This window comes from Ascaphus truei, chromosome 10 (genome assembly GCF_040206685.1).
Source record: "Ascaphus truei isolate aAscTru1 chromosome 10, aAscTru1.hap1, whole genome shotgun sequence".
NCBI classification, from domain to species: Eukaryota; Metazoa; Chordata; class Amphibia; order Anura; family Ascaphidae; genus Ascaphus; species Ascaphus truei.
Genome location: NC_134492.1, coordinates 36,826,434 through 36,847,313, shown reverse-complemented (window position 1 = coordinate 36,847,313; position 20,880 = coordinate 36,826,434). Strand labels below are relative to the sequence as shown.

Sequence of the window (20,880 nt, the reverse complement as noted above, 5' to 3'; positions counted from 1 at the left end):
AAAGAGGACATGGCCAGAGAATAGGAGGAACCAGATTGAGAAATGGCTACTTTTAGGCACTTTTAAAAATAAAATAAAAATAGAATATCTGTTTTAGACCCAGGATATTAAATTCTGTCTCACCTGTTCCTATGATGGATGCTCTCCTATCCATGTTAACCAGAAGAACTACATTCCCATTGAAAGAAGGGGCACCATTCAGAGATCTTATGGATTGCAAGCTGGAATTGCTTTTGAAAGAAGGTCTATTTAATGGCAGGAGCTGCTAATAAACCAGCAGTCGGTGGGCAGAGATCTTTGTATATGGTTGGTCAATTTACAGGAAAATATCCAGGGGGGGTGGGGGGGGGCAAGAGATTAACAATATTAAAAGCCATAGAAGAAACTCAGAGCAGTAGATTGTAATTTGAAGATTTTTATACGCTGTCCGTCTCTCCGCAAGAACCGTGGCTTCAACCGTGGCAACCAGAACAGCCCTGTAGGAAAACCCAGGGAGGGAAGGCTTAGGGAAGTACCTCTGGGACCCTTTGGGACCAGAGGGAATGGGCCAGATGAAGACGTAGTTCCTCGAAACGTTGCCCCCCTAGCATACTTTCTTTTCTCCTATTATGTGTTTTCCTAATGTTTCATGTCCTTTTTTCCCCCTTCTTCTTTCCCCTCCACCCCTAACTTTGCAACATTATTTCCCATTGTGACACCTTATTTGTTTTTGCAAACATACTTGCTTTATTTCTTGTTTACCTGTAGTGTTATTAAATGTATTTACTATTCTGACATTTGCATTCAGTAGATCATTTAGCCATTAGACAGAGAGTGCAGGTACTTCCATAGGTGCATACATAAATAGTGTTACAGGAGTTATAAAAACATGGATGGCTATGCAACTGGGAAAAAAGTCATCTTATACCAGTCTAGCGACAAAGAACTGCCAAGAAATTTGAAAACTCCTTCTACAAGATCTATAGTGACATTGTAGGCTCTCAAAGCCAAAGGTACCCCAGAGGAGGTATGTAAGGCAGCGGGGTGTGCTCGTCGGTGCACGCCTTCACAACATTTTATAAAGTGGATGTACCAGCTCTACAGAAGTAAAATTCTGCTGCAAGGTTATGCAAGTTGTAGAGATCTATGTATTCCGCCTACTCCAGCCACGACTTAAAAGTACTTAACTTGATGGGGTCCACACAGATTGAGATCACCACTCCAGCCCAGAATAGCATATATAGGGAAAGGATAATCCATAGCACTCACTTTGTATAGATAAAAATGTATTCCATCACAAAACAAAAAATGGGTGACCAACGCAGTCCTTTGTCAAGCTCCTATCTCAGTGTAACATACACTGACTTTGTATAGTAGAGGAAAGTGGAAAAATTAGCACCAAACGGCATCATTTCCAGTTTAATGGTGGCTCAGGAGGAAAGAAATCAGCTGTTCACGGTTCATGTACTGTCATTGTGTGTAAATAGTAATTTTTTTTTTGAAAAAATCTGGTCACCCTACTCCTAAGCAATGCATTTGTGTTGATTGTTGGATTTTTCCTGGGACGAGGGACTGCCCCTCTAAACGTTGAGATGAATCACTTGCATCAGCCACAAGCACACACATTCCAGGCTGGGAGCGGTGTGTGTCCTGCCAGCTGGCAACATAGTGGTCAGACTTAGAAAAGGCACAGCTCATTGTGCAAAAAGGGGGAAGAACCAAGAGAGGCAGATAGCTCTACATGAGCACAGCCAGATTCAAATGGTTAGAAGTTTAACAAGACCAAGAGAGGCTGAAAGAGCAGAAAGTGAAAAACCCATAGAGGAGTTGTGATGACATATAGAAGGCAGGACAGACCGTGACCTATAGGAGGGGACACACCTAGAAAAGCAAAGGCGTGTATTGTAAAATTGGAGAGAGTCAATGACATGCACAAGGGAGTTGTGGTAGAGTAACATGAAAGGAATGTAAGACTTCTAGAGAGGGGGAGATAGTTAAAGTGACATGAAGAAGGGAGGTTACAATAATAGAAAGGGAAGGACACTATATAGTGATCTGCAGAAGGGATAGGATATACATTGATATAGAGAGGAACAAAAGGCCAGGAAAAGAGAAGGATATAACATCTAGAAGCCAATAGGGAGGCAGTAGAACAAGAGCGTGAGGGAGACAACCAGAAGGAAGGAGTGAAATTATAAAGTGATCTTCCAGAGAGGTGAAGTGGCGGTCATGCTGAGGGCTGTCTCCTTCCTGCTGGTGCTGCTGATGGGGTCATCAGAGCTGTGTATGGGACAGAGCAGCCTGGGCTTCAAAGAACCCAATGAGGAGGAAGCAGGAGGGGAAAGGGATGGCACGTGGCTCACTGGTGCTCATGAGATGCAGAACTTGGCACAGCTTTCATGGGAATATGTAGAAGACCTGCAGTGCTGGCTGTGGCCAGAGAAATGTGAAGGGGGGAAGCAAACGTATACAGGTGAGTGTTAATCTGATGGGCTCAGGAGTCATCTGCGGTATCTATCGCTCATCACCAGTCCTTTGTATCTAACCTATCACGTCTTTCCTTTCAATGTTTTACTTTCCAGCAGTCACTCCACATTTTCCATCTACACCTAGCATCACAACAGTTTCCTTTCTAGTATTCCTTACAGCTGTCACTACACCATGTCCCTTCCCAGCTGGTCCTCACTGTCTCCTTCATGCCTGTGCTGCTGATAGGGTCATCAGAGCTGTGTATGGGACAGAGCTGCCTGGACTCCAAAGAACCCAATGAGGAGGAAGCAGGAGGGGAAAGGGATCGCACGTGGCTCACTGGTGCTCATGAGATGCAGGACTTGGCACAGCTTTCATGGGAATATGTAGAAGACCTGCAGTGCTGGCTGTGGCCAGAGAAATGTGAAGGGGAGAAGAAAACGTATACAGGTGAGTGTTAATCTGATGGACTCAGGAGTCATCTGCGGTATCTATTGCTCATCACCAGTCCTTTGTATCTAACCTATCACGTCTTTCCTTTCAGTGTTTTACTTTCCAGCAGTCACTCCACATTTTCCATCTAAGCCTGTCCTTTCTCACCTAACATCACAACAGTTTCCTTTCTAGTATTCCTTACAGCTGTCACTACACCGTGTCCCTTCCCAGCTGGTCCTCGCATCTCATGTGTCCCTTCCCAGCTTCTCTTCCACATATGTCCCTGTAATTTGAGGTCTATCAGTAAGTTGTTTTGTAGTTAATGACTTATACTAACTAGCTAGTTTCCTGTCATTGTGTTGCAGGTTGGAGCTGGCCCTCTGTAGGATGGAATTCACTGCAAATCCTGTCTGACTGGTACAGTAGAGGGAGTGAGAGCAGGATCACTAACAACTTGACAGGTGAGCTGATAACAGAGGTGTGTGTAATATGGTAATGCTCTTCCATGCTTTGTCAGTAGTTGAGTTACTAAGAAGGTGCTTTGGTAAGTGGTGATTGGGAGAATAATGAAGCATTGAGCTGGGTATCATTAATGTTAATTGGGCAATGTTCTAGATGAGTAATTTCCAACCATTTCTGGGCTGCTATCCTGTATTCTTAATTTCTTGATTGTAATTACTGAAATGGACTCACAGATACTCCCATCAGACACACTCGCAAATCTTCCAGGTGCACAGATTACCCTAACAAGTACTCTCACATACCCCTGATATGCACAAATGCCCTCAACATGTATTCTCAGACATCCACAGACACTAGTTCCAATGTCCTTTCTGAACCCATGCCCAGCCACCAAATCTCAATCCCTAAATCAAGGTCTGCAAAAGTGTGCTGTCTAAATGTGCATTTTACACGTAAACTGACTGACGGCTTTTAAGTTAAAGACAATTGTGCAGGATGGTAGAGAATTAAATTGACCAATAAAAATGTAATCTGCAGGAATAGTAGAACTATGTTTAGCAGTAGAGGATTGTATCACAGAACTCCTAACATCCCGGGCTGCAAAGTAAGGGTCAGTGTAGCGATGTCTCCAGGAATCCACACACAAAAGTCCACTGATGGGTGCTGGCCCACAGACCTATCCCTATCTGGATGTTCGTAGTGCCGGGAGGCTCTCCAGCTCTGTTTGGGATCTGTCTTCCAGCAATGTAACATCTTCCCGGTGCTTGGTTTCTTTACCACAAGAACATGGGAACCATTACTTTCCCTCTACTTGTATTTTTAATTTCCATTATGTGGTGGTAGCTTTATTAGATCCATTATTTATGACTCCTACTCCATATACTGTGAAGATGCTTCCCAACGCCGGAGCAGAACTCTGCTCCACTCAACTGAAAGGGATTACAATCTTCTCCAGAACAGGGAAGCAGCTTCACAGTATATTGCATAAGGGCCCATGTTCCATTGTATTTCCCTACTCAATATGCTCCTAACAACCACACCATGCAAGGCTCTCTAGTGTCAGAGGGGGTAATACGTGTACTTTCTCACTGAGGGACACTGCTGTCCCCTGTACTGTGATGGCTGTAAATCGATCTTAGGCGGAGCAAGGGATGATGGACACGTGATCTACAGGATGAAAAACTGATCCTCCTCAATAAAGGGGTTTGAGGGATCAAGGCGGTTTCTAATAAAACAGATGATAAAGTAGAAGGGCTGTGTATACAAGCAATAACAAAAATAAGGGGGCTCATTCAGTCATGAAAGGGTTACGATAGGAATTTATAGGAACATTTGGACACTGTTACATTTACTGACGGCAATATGAACACTGCTTCCTCTGTCTGTACATGTATGATTTAAATAATTTATCATTTAATGCATGGTAAAGCAGTTGTTGGATACAGAGATATACATATACTTGTTGTATCTGTTGCTATGGAAATGGTATAGGATGTAACGTTTTTGCTATGAAAAATAGTGTGTATATGTATACATCCATTATTCATACAGCAGTAATATATATATATATATATCAGCATTTTTTATTCCAAAGTGCTTTATCGACATAGTGAAATCGGTCTTTCAGTTGCTATACTTAGTAAATCAATCATGCAGCCACCTCTTTGTTGAAGTCCTCACAGCTCAGTCTCCAGTACACACAGGGTAGAAGGAAATAATGATGTCGGTGTTTAATTACAATTACAGGTGAGTAAGCGGGTACACAGATAAAGGGGGATACGGTGGCTTTCTCAAGATTACACTGTGTAAGTGACTGGAATCAAACTCCAATGCTTCTGTGTTGAAGACCAACTACCGTTCTTGACAACGCACTGTTCTTTTCTTCTTAGGATTGCATTGGGATCTCAGTAGGAGGGTGCATGGCCAGCACCTGGCAGGGCAGCTCATCCTAAGCTCCATTCAGAAGGTCCTTCGGGATGATGGACCCAAGAGGTCACTGGCTCTCTCCTTCCACGGCTGGACCGGGACCGGTAAGAACCTGGCTGCCCGGATCATCGCAGAAAACCTGTACCAGGATGGACTGCGGAGCCTGTGTGTCCGAGTGTTTATCCCTCAACTGCACTTCCCTCACCTGTCACACGTGGAGGCGTACAAGGTAAAGCGCTTTCTTATACTGTATTACCACTGAGTATTTTGCAGGAACAGCAGTATTGTGCGCTGGGTAATAGGATACAGTACAGCCTAGGAAATCATGGTAGTTAAATTTAAAACAGGTGCAATCCCGCAAAGGACCAAACTGAACTAATGACAGCCAGTGGTTGAACTACGATGGTACTATGGGGGGGAGGAGGGGGCGGGGGCTGGTGGTGTGTGTGATACCACTACTTTTTAATTTCCAATCCCAAAATACAGCTGCTTTTTAAATATATTTAATATTTTGTATTTGATAGAGTAATGGTCTCTCTCCCTTTCTGGTTTCTTTGCACATGCTCTATGAAGCATTACACATATGTGATCTATACATCTTTCCAAGATATGATCAGAATAGCTTTTCCTCTACACTGAGGTATTTTTTCAATGTGGCACGTGGTGGCTCCCCCAGCGATCAAATGATGGCGCTATCGCTGGGGTGAAGAGGTCCCCAGATCAAGTTCACTGCTCCTGTTCAGCGCTGGACGCGATCTCCCCTAGAAAATGAGCAAAAGGGCATGACGCAGATACTACGTCACGGGGCGCCCTAAGCATTAAACAACTCTGACCACTCAGGACCACAATGTCTTTAACAGGTCAAAACGTGGTGATTAAAGCAGCCGAACACCTTGCACTACATTTTTAAAAAAAAATTATTCTAGGATTGAAGCAGGGGGTCTCCGGAGCTGAACTGTTAAGCAGGGGGTCCCCAGACCTGAAATTATCGAGACACGTACCTCCATAGGGGGTGCCGGTATCTATGCAGGCAGGGAGCTTGGATCAGCGACGTGGTGGCTTCAAATGTCCCGCGGGCCAATAGGAAGCCGTGATGTCATACCTTGCGGGCTTCCTATTGGCTCGCGTGACCGGGGCGTTAAACTGAAGACAGATACCGACACTCGCTATGAAGGGAAGTATCTTCCGGAAGCAGATGGTCCCCGTAGCTGTAATTAACACCGCTCAGCTCCGGACACCCCCTGCTTCACACCTACAAGAAATAAAGACGGAGAAATGTAAGGATTTTACACTCATTCTTGATTTTCCGTAATATTTTCTGTGGTTCCGATTTACAAAGGGGACTCCTGATTGGAGTGATTTTCGATCCTGCTTGAGTCAGCCCTCCTCCCTCGGGCAGAGATAAAAGCAGTAACACCCGCCAGAAGCCTTGGCCACAACGATCACAAACTTTTCCAGAATAACTTTCAAATATTATTTGAACTATTTAGTTTTCACCTATTCTAACGCAATCACTGTTATCCGCTCAATTTGGTCATATGCACCTTTTATGTGTACTGTGTCGCCAGGTAAACTGGGGTGCTCTTTAATAAACGGGAAGCGTGACTGTACGACTGCTCTGTGATGAATAGAAGATACTATTATTTCATGTTGGTGGATAAGGCTCCACAATGATCATTTGCAGGGTAGACTGCACAATAATAAACAACTGATTCGACGGCACAATGCTAATTTGCAGTTAAGATTAGATCACACAATAATTAACTATAGATCAGACTGTACAATGTTAATTTGTAGCTTAGGCGGCACAGTAGTACTTTACAGGTTAGATTGCACAGCAATAATTAGCAAATTAGGCTGCAAAATAATTAAATGTAAGCGGTACAATGTCAATTTGCAGATTAAACTGCACAATAATACGCGGACTGTACAGTATAATAATAATTGGAAATTGGACTGCATAATGATAATTTGCAGAGCAGACTGCACTGTGAGGCACGTTATATAGTGCCGGGCACGTTATATAGTGCCGGGCACGTTATATAGTGCCGGGCGCGTGCTGCGCCATGCGCGCGCGGATTTTTAGTTGGCTGACGTCAGTCAGCCTTTCTATACAAGGGCCGCGCACGACAGGGAGAGGGGAGCCGACCGACAGCGGCGAAGATGAAGAAATTGATCTTTTCGCGCCGGTGCCTTTCTTTAAAAAATCTATCTAGGACTTACATTCACTCACACAACCCATGCACACACATATACTCACATATACATACACACATATATACATTACCTGCAGCTCCCGGCACTATATACAGGAAAAGCATGCGGCACGTGCACGCGCGTTCGCATAGGAACGCACGGCCGCCTCCTGTATATAACAGCCCTGATAATGGGTGTGTGGGCATTGTATTGCCAGGTAAATAGGGAGTTGTTGTGTTGCCAGGCAGATTATAGTGTGCTGTGTTTGGCTTGCAGGTGCAGCTGGAGAATCAGATCAGAGAGGTCTCCTCACGGTGCCCCCAGCCCCTCTTTGTGTTTGATGAGGCTGACAAACTCCCTGTGGCTCTCCTCACCTCCCTCCCTCTGTTCCTCAGCCCGTCAGAGACTCCCCAAAGCAGGAGCATCTTTATATTTCTCAGGTATATGTCAGTGTAAATGCACAGCTGCTTCTAGCTGAGCTGCTCAGCCCAATAGATCAGAGTCTGTAACCTTTATTGAATTGCTCAGCCCTAGAGGTTACAACATCTATACCCTGTGTAGTCCTTCCTGGGTCACCAAGCCCTAGAGGAGACATGGGCTACAGTCCATATTTACCAAGTAGTTCAATTCCACAAGGGACCTTCCGGGACTAGGAGACACTACACAGCCTGTACAAGTTAATTGGCTGAAAAGGGTCTTCTGGTGCAGAAATAGTCCCACTTAATGAATATGGGCCAATATTCTTGTATCCATTCACGAGGCATCCAGACCTACTCTTATTCTTGTACCTGGCCCTAGATGTCAGAATTCACTTCTAAAAGTCATATCTTCTTTCTTTCTTCACCATTTTCATTTCCATTCTTCTTGTCGCCTCACTCCAGTGATATCGGTGTCAACGCTATTAATGAGGTGGCCCTCCGTTTCTGGCGTGACGGGCGCCATCGCGAGGAGATCACGGTGGCTGATTTGGATCGTCCTTTGAGAGCTCAAATATTGGAGAGCAAAGGTACGGAGGAATAGCGCGTGGGTAGAAATCATTCAACAGGTTCAAATGACAGGTCCAAACATTAATTTCCACACCGTATCTGGGAAATAACTTCCACAGTTATCTCCGTGATAGGCTCTGGAGACTGTAAGTCTTCACTTGTGTATGTGTAAAAAGAAGTGCACATGGAAAAGGTGTCAAATGTTGCATATGACACAAACGTGAAATAATGTATACATACAGTTGGCAGTGTGATTCTCTGCCCCAGATAACACAACATTCCCAGTATAACTATGGATTTCAGTTTCCATAGGATTTAATGGCACTGTGGGCATATTGTATCACAATGTATCACAATATATCCCAACATACCAGACTGAACAATGAAGCCTGCTACATATGTAGCTCCATATAGTATTTTAATGATGTATATATATCTTTATTTATATTGAGTCAAAAGTGTACTCGGCGCTTCACATAGAATACAGTACAGGGAATTATAATAATGCAATAAGTGCAGCAAAATCAGACAATAGGAAAGGAAATCCCTGCCCCGAAGAGCTTACAATCAAAATGGTGGGTATGGGTGACTCTGGGTGTGGGACAATAGCCATGAGTGCAGGCTATTGGGATGCTTCATTTGTGAGGTTAGTTTTAAAAGGTTAGTCAGTATTAAATCAGGTTAACACCATTAGCAGAGGAAGAGGTGACAGGGAGGCGTGGGTGAGAGCAGCTATGTATATGGCTGGGTCCAGGATTAGGAGAGATCCCCAGCAGCAGGCAGGAGTAAATATAGAGGATTTGTGGGGATGCTTTTTAGTGAGGGGTAAAGAAGTTGTTGGGAAAGAGGTGTATAAATAATGGTGCAGTTTATGGGCACATGCACGGACACAGGTGGAGGGGTGGAGAGATGAGGGGAGTGGGGAAGTTGGAGAGAACAGAAACATTTACAAAGGAGTCAGGAAACAGTAAGCAGAAAAAACAATAGAGAGGCCATAGTGAGATGCAGGAGGAGAGACCTCCAAGGTATTGAGGATAGGGAGAGTACAAATTATCAGAGCATTTAGAAAGTCACATTCTCACAGTTGCAGTGTTATAGTGCTGAGTCCAGATCTTCTTGTAGTCTTCACCTCCAATTCTAACTCCAGTATTCACATTACAGACACTTTATATGTGGCACTTAACATGTTACACAGCCAAGATAGATTCACTTCAATACTCTAAGCACATTCACTTCACTCATAATTAAGGGAGGGGTTTGCCTATTCAGCTCATACAGATATACCAAAGAGTTGTTAATTAGATTTAAGTTGCAGATGGGGTTAAATTAATAGAAGTATTCAGCTCATACAGACATACACTTTATATGTGACACTTAAGATATTACACAGCCATAAAATATGGCTGGTGTAAATGGGAGTAAAGTTGTATATAACAATAATTATGTACAAATTATGAAGAATCTCTTTGCCTTAAACAAACTACATACAGAAGAAACTTCCTCTGATTTGTGTGTGGAAAACGGAGCATTCTAAAAATGTGATTTTATGATGATTGTTTACACATATTATAGAGTTAAATATCTGGCACAGACCAGTAATTTTCAACATGTATATTATTAACATGTCACCAGGGGCTCCACCAAAGATGTTAACTGGCAGATGTTTTAGACATATGTTCTATGTTAATGTTCTATAATTACATGTGTAAAATAAATACTCCCTTGTAGAAGAATGTTTGAATGGTACTTTAGAAGCTTAAGTCTGGCATTATGCTTTTATGGCTGTTCCTCTGCTTCTCCTGTGGCCCTGCTCATTGTTTGCCTGTGCTCTCTCAGGAGATAAGTTCCTGACGCACCATCTCCTGGCAGAGGGTTTTATTGACGTCTTTGTGCCCTTCCTGCCTCTGGAACGCTCTCACGTGAAACTGTGCGCCCGCGATTCCTTTCTGGCGAGGGGGTTGCCATATACAGAGACAGCACTAGAAATGGTTACCCAGGAGCTTCTGTTCGTGCCAAAGGAAGAAAAGCTTTTCTCTGCCCAGGGATGCAAATTAGTCGCACAGAGAATAAACTTTATGGAGCTTTTACACAAAGGGGAAGGGCTGGCAAAAGGTGGGGGCTGAAGATACCAGAGACGCACATGGAAAAGACCTGGACAGAGCCCAGCATCAGTGGGCGGCTTATAAGCCTGGCACATACAGCATAGGAGAATCTAGGAGTGGTCTGGCCCTAGCCTGTTGGGCGCCATTCCCACTTACGTCTATTACACGTTGGAATGGCCTAGAATAATACAGACGAGCGGCGCTCAGGCCGGGCACACATGGGAAAAGCCTAGGTTGAACTCACCGGCTCCAAGAGGCTGAACCTAGCATGCATGACTGGAACTTAAGCCTGAGCCTGGTGCAACGGAGGTCTACAGTGACTGGCACATGAGTATTCATTTATACCAAGGACTTGTTACACAAAGTACAATGTAAAATAAAAAGTATATTTATTAAAAGTGTTAGTGCTAGTGTTCCTTTTGCATAGCTCTCTAGTGGCAGTTTAAACTTAGGATATGTCAAATATAACACTTTTTTTTTTCTATACGTGGTTTGCTGTTGCTTTGTTTGCACACGTAGTGTTTGCTGTTGGTTAACCAGACTCTGTCCTGCCCACTCTCCTCATCGCTGCCCCTAACGTTGCAATCTAGCTGTCCTCTTGCTCCATACACATTAGGTGAGGTGTGAGTGCAGATGTCCCTTTTTAGAGCAAGGTCTGTGAGCAACGATGCTGATGCAATGCGCAGGTCACTGGGTGTTTGAAGGGGAGGGGGGGGGGGGGTCCAATACTGCTGTTTACTGTCTGTAGTTTGAGCCAAGTACAGTAGGAGGTCATGTACTGCACACACAGATGAAAGTGAAGCACCGGACATCGCCCTTCTAACAGCCAGGGGTACAGGTTACATTGCACACATGAAAGTTCTTCAGCAGGGGACGAGTGGGATGGGAACCTACAGGAACTCTGTTCCTGCACATTTTTCCCTGTGCTGGAACGGGACTTCCTGTTAGAAAAGCACCACCGCATAGTAAAAACCAATACTTTTTTTTTTAAATAGCTGAATAAATCACTCTGTTTCTTAATCTTTTTGGTGGTATCCACATTAGTGATTTGAATAAATGAGCCAGGTATTACAAAGGCGTCTTAAAATGTAGTTTCAGGTTGAAATTAATAACCATGTTTGCAGTTTTTCTTATTGAAATAATGGACCAAAAGTTTGATATGATACCCAATGTGTCTCACTACCCTGCCCAATGGTTGTAGTATAATTGTACCCAATTATAAGTTAATATGGAAAGAATGTTTTAAAAAAACAAACATTTTTTTTACTGTTTATACATGTGATGTCCTAATCCTGCAATATACAGAACATTATTAATATTGTTCTACCTTCCTCCAAATAAGATCTACTGAATTAGAGCACAGAACTAATAGTTTTTCTTGAATCTCTGTACAAAGTAGCTTTGTTTTCAAAGGTTGATACTGTAAAAACTATTCACTGGATTCAAAAGCAATGAAATGAAGTAAAATCCGATTTAAAATAACTAAAAGGCTGCCCTAATCCCATCTAAATGTAATCAGTTATAAGGACCTAGAGAAAAAGGATAGGATCCAACTGGTCAGCACTCTTCATATGTAACACCCCTTCCCTCCTCCTCACGGAGCTATGCGTGTTATGGTGCTACCTGTTAGGCTCACAAGAGGCCAAAGCCTCTGCGCTTGGGGAGGCTGGGGCAGCGCCTCCACCCGTGAGGATCTCTGCGTTGGTGGGATAGCCCTCACGGGAACCGGTATACCTATTTGGTATACCTCCAATAACCACAACAAAGTATATACAACCTATTTACCAGTCTCCGCAATACAGAATACACAATCACATTAACTGTTCCCCAAAGTAAAGAGGGTGTCCTGGGCACCTAAAACCCAATGGTCCATCCAAACAGTCCCACCCAGATGTGAGGGCAGTGCTACCCTCCCGCTGTGGTGTTGGTGCACATGGTGGCACCATCTTGGCTATGTGAGTGCACCATGGGATTTGTAGACAGGTGGTGAGCGTGGTCCCACGATGCAGGGCCTCCAACACAATCCCCTTCTTGCCTTAGGTCCATCTCCAGTCCGCAGAGGAAATCCTGAACGTCAGGACCTCCCTTTCTTGCGGCCCCAACCTCAAGATGGCCACTGCCTTACACATTGTCCATATGTAGGTGTCTGCACCGACCACGTGTCCAGACAGGACCACTGTCAGGGTGGAGGCAAGGGAGGGTACCATGCTACACATATATTCCTGAAAAAAAAGTAGTATTTCTATTTCCTGAAACAGTTATCTCATGCAAGTTAGTGGACCATAAAGGGTTATTAATGGAAAATAATGGTGTGGATATTGCAGTGGAAGATATAGGCACATGGAACAGGTGTGTAGGAAGAATGAGTTATTCCTTCAGTGCCACTTGGCAACATAATTTGGAGAAGTGAAAGCACTAACACCACAAAGGTATGCTGCATTGCAGGACCATTTCACCCATATATTCTGACCAATTTCCTGGATTACTGAACATCAATACCAGTTTTTTTTGCTTATTTAGTGATCCTTTGTATATCCCAACCATTGTCACTCCTATAGTTTATTTGCCCCTGCTTGCAGGCTGTTCTGTGTATGCACCAAACATTCACAGAAGATGATAGCGTAACACCCGACTGTACCAACCTCTGGCTTCAAAGCATTAACCCTGGCTGTAATAAGCCCTAAAACTATCAGCAATGAATACTCTGGATGCAGAAGAGACAAGAAATTGCCAGCTCATGTCCTGCTCTGGGTGCATTAATGCAGGGGTGCACAACTGTAGTCCTCAAGCTGCACACCTATCCCCCACAGGTCAGGTTTTCAGGATAGCCTAGCTTCAAAGCAGGTGGCTCAATTAGTCCCTGCTTCAGCACAATCAGAGGCTCAGTCGAGCCACTTGTGCTGTAGCGCTGATATCCATAAAACCTGACCTGTTGGCAGGGCTCGAGGACCTGAGGCTGAGCGCCCCCTGCATTAATGGTATGTTGTCATTTGTACTTATTGCATGTTTTACAGGGTTCTAGTTCTCCTGAATATTCCAGGACAAATGTACCTAAAATTGGCAGGAACATTGGTTTCCAGTTGCCCAGAATTGTTAAACTGGAATTTATTTTGCATCACATACCCTTGAAGTATTTGAAGATCTCTTATTCTCCGTTTGCTCTCCTTTCTGCCAGAATGTACATGTTGAATTCCATGAATGTTTCCAGATACATGATATTCATAAATGAGACTATCAATTTTAGGGTAAAGTCTTTGGATTGCTTTTATTTGATTGATCCTTATTTCTAGCTGCTTAACACCTTTCCTATACCTATTAAATGCTGCTCCCCCAACCTTTTTATGTACATTCTAATTTCGTTAGCTCAGGGGTGCTCAACTCCAGTCCTCATGCCCCACCAACAGGTCAGGTTTTCAGGATATCCCTGTTTCAGCACAGGTGGCTCAATCAGAGGCTCAGTCTTTGATGGAGTCTGTGATTGAGCCACCTGTGCTGAAGCTGAGATTATGCTTAGTCTCTTCACATCCAAAGAATACATGCCTATAGACCTGCCTGTATCAACCAGTTTAATTTGTGTACACTATAAGGGGTGTCTGTGGGCTTCTCCTATTTTGCTGTATATTCCATAATCAATACACTTAGTCCTGAATATTTATAAGGTTGCTTGTCACCCAGTGACCCAGTGCATAGTGGCGTGACCTCCAGTTGTTGGCAAAGTGTGGCTACTCCCACTGTGGAGTAAGGTCAGAGACCTTGGCTGCTCTCCCACTACAATGTGTGCTTAGCACCCAGCATGCGTTCTGCATATGAATGGAGAGTGCCTCAGACAGAAGATGTTTCACAATGGAAGTGCTCTAATCGAGAAGAGCAAATAGAAAGGAAACATAAACCTGACAAGGTCACTTAGAGGGAACCATTTTATCACAAGTGAATAAGAGGTCATCACCACTCATCTGCCTGTCTTTGAAGTGGGAGAGGCGAATCCAACCTCCAATGCCAACAGTGTGTGAAAGGTGAATCTCCAACCATAACATTAGACTAAACTATGTAGCCCAGGTTTTCATTTCAACTGCATCCTACAAAATATTACTTTAATAAGCCAAGAGGAGCGTGAAGAGCAGTCTTGTGGAGCTAAACTAAGTGTCAGATGTGGCTCAAAAGACCCCAAATTATATTTATGGGGGGGGGGGGGTGGAGTCGGGGGATAGATCTACACTTTAACTCCATTACTGGGGGGTAGATAAAGGCACATTCTCCTATATCCTATGCACTGAAGGTAAAACTCTGCATTAAGGACCCCCACTTTGCAGCCAAGAGCTGCAGCCCATCCTTCAGTGACCTCTCCATTAATCTGCAGCCACTGCAATGTGTGCAAGAGGATCAGGCAGACATGTCACTTGACTGCCCGTGTCATTTTATTCCCAATCCCATGGCGAAAAGACATGTATATTTCACTCCCACTACACCAAGGACGAAACCAGACACGCAAAGTAGAGGCTTCAAGTTTATTTGCGATAAAATATTGCAACTTGCTTTTCGCTCTTTTTTTGTTTTGTTCTTTTCTTAAAAATAACAAAAAAAAAAAAAGAAATGGTATGTTGGCGTTCGCTCAGGGGGGTGGGGGGGTCACATTCACATCACATGTAACACTGTTAGCAGTTCACAGTCAGACAATAAACCAGTGAGAATTAAATAAAAAATAAAATTAAAAAAAAAAAAAAACACCAACAAAATATATTACAAGAACTATTTAAAAAATAAAAAAAACACAACAAAACACTGGTGGGGTGTGGACGCATGGCAGAGGTGTGCAGTGCCAGCGGTCCCAAAATTACTGCAGCCCAGGAGACGTTTTAATGTTTGTAACTCATTCTCCTGCCATGCATCTGTAGTGATCCCAATAAAAAGGTATTGCTTAGGACTGTAGCAAGCAGGGGACATTCCCGCGAGACCGCTCCGGGAGTTCTGGAAGTCGGGTTGGTGGAAAGTCAAAGGGAAGACATACTTTGCAGAAACAATTGTGTGATATTTACATGGACATCACTAAAAAGGGGGTTGTGGAAGAGAATATACAGCAGGCTGGCTAATGGATTGGCGCATTCTGTGGGAGGATGGTGAATGCCTTAGTGTTTGAATCCTCCATACAGTTGATCGTAGCAGCTTTCTGTACAGCTCCAAGGAACAGCATCTGCAGAGTCTCACTTTAGAGCAGCCCACTGCTAGGGCACAAGTAAGGGTGTTTGCTGCAGGAGGGATGGATTTCTCATATGAAAGGGTGATTGATTCCTCCAGGAGACAGCAGGTGCTTCCCTGTTCATAAAGGTGATAGTGCAGGGAAAGAGGAGAGGTAATCAGTTGCTTTCATTACCCAGCAGGCAGGGAGTGATGGCCTGTGGAACACAGCAGAGGAACGTGTGATGTTTATGTATTGATATACACAAACGCAGCAAAGTGTCAGTCTATTCCAGCAGCAAATGGGGGTCAACACCCAGCTCCCCCAGCTGTCAGAACGCTGGAAAAAGGGGACAAGTTACCCTCCCTTTGGTAAAAGGTGACCCATTCACATTGGCATCTTGCAATGCATGGCAAAGGATTCTTAGCAGTAGTGTAAACTTAAAAAAAAATAAAAACAAACAACAAAAACACGTCTTATACTATTTAGTGTTAAAAGGACCGCGACATACATATTGCCACTGAAGGTGCATTCACTCTTGCCAACTGTTGAAAACAAGATTTCAAAGCAGTTAAAACACTGCATATTCAAGTAAAGAGCTGTGGCTGCTTAAAGGGGATAGATAAAGCAATGCTGCGTGTGTAACGTGTTAACATTATGGATCCCACTCATTTGTAGCTGTAGCTCTATATAAGCTGTTTTTGTGTAGCGAGATGGCAGCAGAAGTTGGATCCAAGATTAGTGTGGGGGCGATCAGGGCTCCGAGGCCAACTTTTTAGTGTTTTGGAAATGCGGTTTGGTATACGCCGAACCATTTTCTGCTTTCAGCGGTGTCACAAGAGGGATTCTTCCATTGGAAACAAACCCAGGAAAGATTAAAATGCCCCACGTCAGAAAAAGTAATATAAATAGTCAGGCAGATATGGAGGACTCGTATGTTCAGCTTTCAACACCCATTGAGACTTTTAGGGCTTTAATACTATGTTACCCAAAAGGGACACAAATACCCTTTACGCCAAGGGGGATTTTTATTTATAGCTGAAAAATAGCCCAAATGGCCACTTCGAACTATATAGAACTACCCCACAAATCGCTAAACTGGGGTAAATTGCTACACCTATAAGATAGAAAAAATAGCACAAAAACAAACAGTGGTTTCCCCGGAAATATAAAAGTAGAGCTCTTCTTATTTAAACCAACGTCAATTTTTTGTCAAGGAACATGAAGGAACGACATTTCGAGTCCACAAAGGACCTTTTATCATACGTGCATCTGAAATGTTGCAGCTCTGTCATGTGCCTTGAAATAAATTGTGTGCTCATTTGCAGGTCATTTCCCAGAATCCCTGGCTGCAGGGGTAGCACTGTATGCCAAGAGATATTGGGGAAAAGCCAGGTTGTCAGACATTTTTATGTGCTTGAAATAAATTGAAATTGACGTTAAACCAACTGTAAGTGGAGCTCTCCTTCATTTCTTTGAGGAAAACCACCTGTTTTTCCTATGTTTGTATATTTGTGCTGACGCTCTCTAGTTTCTTTCCCTGCTGAAGTTTTTTCCCTCCTACTTTTTTCATGTTACACCTAGAAGTTGCAAATCACCGTTTGCATCAACGCTGCTTTAATTTCCAAAACATATGACAACATATTAAAGCTGCAATGCCATTAACATGGGCACATTTGTATACAATGCTTCTAAAAATATGGGAGTGAGCAGGGGAATTTCTGTGCAAGATAATCTTGGTCTATTAAAGCAAATTACTTGCCAGACTGCTTCAGATAAGGTGTCCTTCAGCAGGGGGAAAGCATTAACTTGCAAAAGTGAATGCACCTTTCACACCTTGGGTGCTGGACAGACTGGTATCGATGTTCCTAGTCCTTATCCAACACATTATTTGGTTGCAGGCAGCAGACTACTAGCTTTGCCAATGTACCTCGGTACTAACCCTCTGCTGCTACTGATCTAGATAGAGCAGGCAAATCGTTTGCTGTAAAATCCAGTCGTCCCCATGTTCCAGTACAGACCGGATGCAGCTTTCAACTGGCCCTGCAGGACTTGAATGAGCAGCTCATATAACAAAGCTATCTTCAAAGTAGACGAATGACTGATACTGTGGACACTCTTCAAAGCTTCCATGTAAGTATCCTTTAGCTAATCTTCTACTGAGAGAGGCAGGATCACCCACAAGGCCAAACTACATCATCATTCCCCATTACAATGATTTCAACATTTGGCTAATTAAATAAAGTACATGGCTATAGCCAATTAACATTTGGAGAAATAGAATATATATATATATATATATATATATATATATATATATATATATATATATATATATATATTCTATCGTGTAAAACAAATAAAAATGGGTTTACATGGGGAGTTTTAGTTTTTTGTTCACTGTGGGGACTGCATAATTATGGTCAGGATAGTCACATTGCATTGCGGGACTGTCTAAACTACAGAGAATACACAATAATTGTGGTTGAACAGCACAGCTATTAACATGCTGGGAGCGGGGCGTCACTAAATACAGGGAAACAGGAAAGGGGAACGGGACCGTCAAACAAGAATAACAAGAGCTGTTCGTTTAAAATCTCTACAATACAAAAACCGAAATAATACTCAAAGACAAATGTAACATTCAGAATCACTGGTTGTGTTCATTTCCAATTAGTATCATGGACTGTTGCTTAAATGAGGTATAAATACGGGTGAGGAGGATGGGGGTGGGGGGGGGAGGATCATGTTTCAGCCACATTGGTGCCTGGTTGCTCTCAGCTGAAGTGGAACCACATAACTAGTTATTCCAGTACAAGAATTTCCACCCTCGCATAACTCGTTTCCACAAAAACGTGCTACTCCGGTCCAGTCCTGCACCCATTTTCTGCTCCGCCTGTATGATTCAAATAATGCCAGCACACACCGTGCTGCCCATGTGCCACAGGCTTACCCCGTACCGCTTTCCCCAGACAACTCCAGGGGTAGCCAACGCCAGTCCTCAAGGGCCACCAACCGGTCAGGATATCCCGGCTTCAGCACAGGTGGTACAGTCTTCGACTGAGCCACTGATTGAGCCACCTGTGCTGAAGCCGGGATATCCTGACCGGTTGGTGGCCCTTGAGGACTGGCGTCGGCCCCCCCCTGCTCTGTTCACTAGCAAAAGTTTTATCAAAGGGGATTCCAGCTTCGCTCACATCATATTTGGACCCAGACAAGAGGTCAGAATAAAATCAAACCTGAGATGAAAAATAAAATAAAAAAATGGGGACAAATAAAACAATAAAAGGGTGTGAAAGTGATAATGCGGCTGCTGAAAAGCACAGCTCCACTAGATTTTCCAGCAAGGAGACTATTCTCCTTTAGCACTAGAGGGGCCATAAAAACATTACTGGCCCCCTCCAACGCTGAGGTTACTACTCCTACCCCCCACCTGGCAGTGCATCTCGTAGTGGGAGGGTGGTATTCAACAGTGCGGGGGGGGGTTTGAGTAATAAATGTCTCCCGCCCATTTCAGCAGGACCTTCAGTAGCTACCTCTGCACCACGTCGCTGATCTCCTGCACACAGGACAGTAAGTGATTGAGTACGGGGTTTGCCCCCTGGGCAGCTGCAGAGGCTGCTCCTGCCCCACCCCCTGCTGAAGACACCTGCAGCTCCTGCAGACTGACCTCTAGCCGGCTCACGGCCTCGCGGAAGGCAAACTTGTTTCGTGTCTGGGGGATAGAGTCCACGTACCCTGTGCAGTAGTCCAGCAGCTGGTGGCCTGTGTCCACTAGTTGGCTGTTGGGTTGGGGTAGTGAAAGGGCACTGGACAGCAGCCCTGCACACTGCAGCAGGGCCTCCTTGCTTATCTTTTCTGCAGAGACCCTCTCAGCCAGCTGCTTGGGCTTCCTCAGCGCCCCCCTGCAACCTCCGGCTGCTCCGTTGGACAGCTTTCCTGTTTGGGTAGCAGGCGGTGGTGGGGGCAGCATGGGCCGAGAGGGCTTGGCGGTCCGTTCAGGCCCAGGTAACGCAGGTGCGGATGTGGCTGTGTCCTCGGCAGGTGTGGGCTGGAGGAGGCGCAAGTTTGGGGGAGGGGGTGGGGCGCACTTTGGCTTGAGTCGACGGTGGGAAGGGCGGTCCCTCTCTGAACCGCTTGGTGCTGTGTGCTCCTGAAGCAGTTTGAAAGTGTGACCCAAAGAGTCCATTCCTACCAGCTGAACCTCTGCCGGCGCGTTCCTTGGGGAGGGGGAGATGAGAACTGGCACTTTGTGGTTGTGGGCTGCCGTAGGGAAGGAGGAAGTGGCACCTCCTATGTGTTTGCTGGGTGATGCCTTCTCACCTACTCCTGTTCGCAAACCTCCATTCCTCTCGCTCCCTCCTGTCCGTGGAAGCATCTTGGGCTTCACCCTGTCCCTGACTGGCTGGGGGGGTACTATCTCCAGTGCAGTCCTGGGGAGATCCTGCTGGCTCTCGTCCGGCTGGGAGGACACAGAGGCAGCATGGTCTACCTGGAGTTTAGTCCGGTGGCAGTTTCTGGGCAGTGTCATGGATATCCTGTCCTGCTCAGGTAACACAGGAGCCATGGAAGAGGTGGAATTAGACCTGGGGAAAGGTTTGAGCTGCTCCTCACTGCCCCCTGATTTTCCTGTCCGTAGCCCCAGTGTCCTCTTGATGAGCCGTGGAGTGAAGAAGCCAGATATGCCAGTCCAGCCTCCACTGCCACCTCCTGTTGCCTCTGGAAAGCTGTGCTGTGAAAGACCCCCGTAGCACTTGTGAGAGCCCGGAGAAGAGGGGAAGTCCAGACCATCCAGCTGCTGGAGGGCAGCGAGTTCTCCGGTCAGCTCCGGCCTCTTGTGAGGCTGGTTCTCCATCTCGCGGAAGGAGCTGCTGCGTTTGGGGGGCTGAGGGGCGCTCTTCTTCTTCATGAACGAACTGAAGAAACCCCCCTTTCGGTCGCGGGTGAAGGTCGTCTCCTTGGTGTCACCAAGAAGGCTGCTGGGGGATTTGTCCCTCTGTTTGCGGGGGAGGGCAGGGGAACCGCTGGCTGCAGGGGAGGCACAAAGTAATCCTAACAATTAAAGGGGAAAGAAACACACAGATAAGTGAGGGGACAGAATTTTACAATCCATGCACAGAAAGTGGACGTCGGCTGAGTTTATCTGTACTAG

General features: G+C 44.8%; 2 protein-coding genes across 7 annotated transcripts in view; one reads left to right on the top strand and one right to left on the bottom strand.

The window, feature by feature from the left end:
• The first annotated feature begins 1,751 nt into the window (after window positions 1-1,751).
• On the top strand, window positions 1,752-10,955 carry TOR3A (torsin family 3 member A). Its single transcript, XM_075616593.1, has 7 exons — window positions 1,752-2,452; window positions 2,695-2,898; window positions 3,249-3,344; window positions 5,235-5,500; window positions 7,744-7,907; window positions 8,349-8,473; window positions 10,290-10,955. The coding sequence occupies exons 1-7, from the start codon at window positions 2,209-2,211 to the stop codon at window positions 10,574-10,576; spliced, it is 1,386 nt and encodes a 461-aa protein (XP_075472708.1). The 5' UTR covers window positions 1,752-2,208; the 3' UTR covers window positions 10,577-10,955.
• Window positions 10,956-15,041: 4,086 nt separating this feature from the next.
• The window catches only part of ABL2 (ABL proto-oncogene 2, non-receptor tyrosine kinase), a 43,010-nt gene continuing 37,171 nt past the window's right edge, over window positions 15,042-20,880 (bottom strand). For 4 of the 6 annotated variants that reach the window (XM_075616587.1, XM_075616588.1, XM_075616590.1 and 1 more), the window contains exons 11-12: window positions 19,265-20,780; window positions 15,042-15,945 (exon numbers count right to left, since the gene is read on the bottom strand). In XM_075616587.1, coding sequence (XP_075472702.1) covers window positions 15,870-15,945; window positions 19,265-20,780 — 1,592 coding nt within the window. In that variant the 3' untranslated portion in view covers window positions 15,042-15,869. The remainder of the gene's footprint in view (window positions 15,946-19,264; window positions 20,781-20,880) is intronic. The other 2 variants (XM_075616592.1, XM_075616589.1) reach the window with 2 other exon arrangements.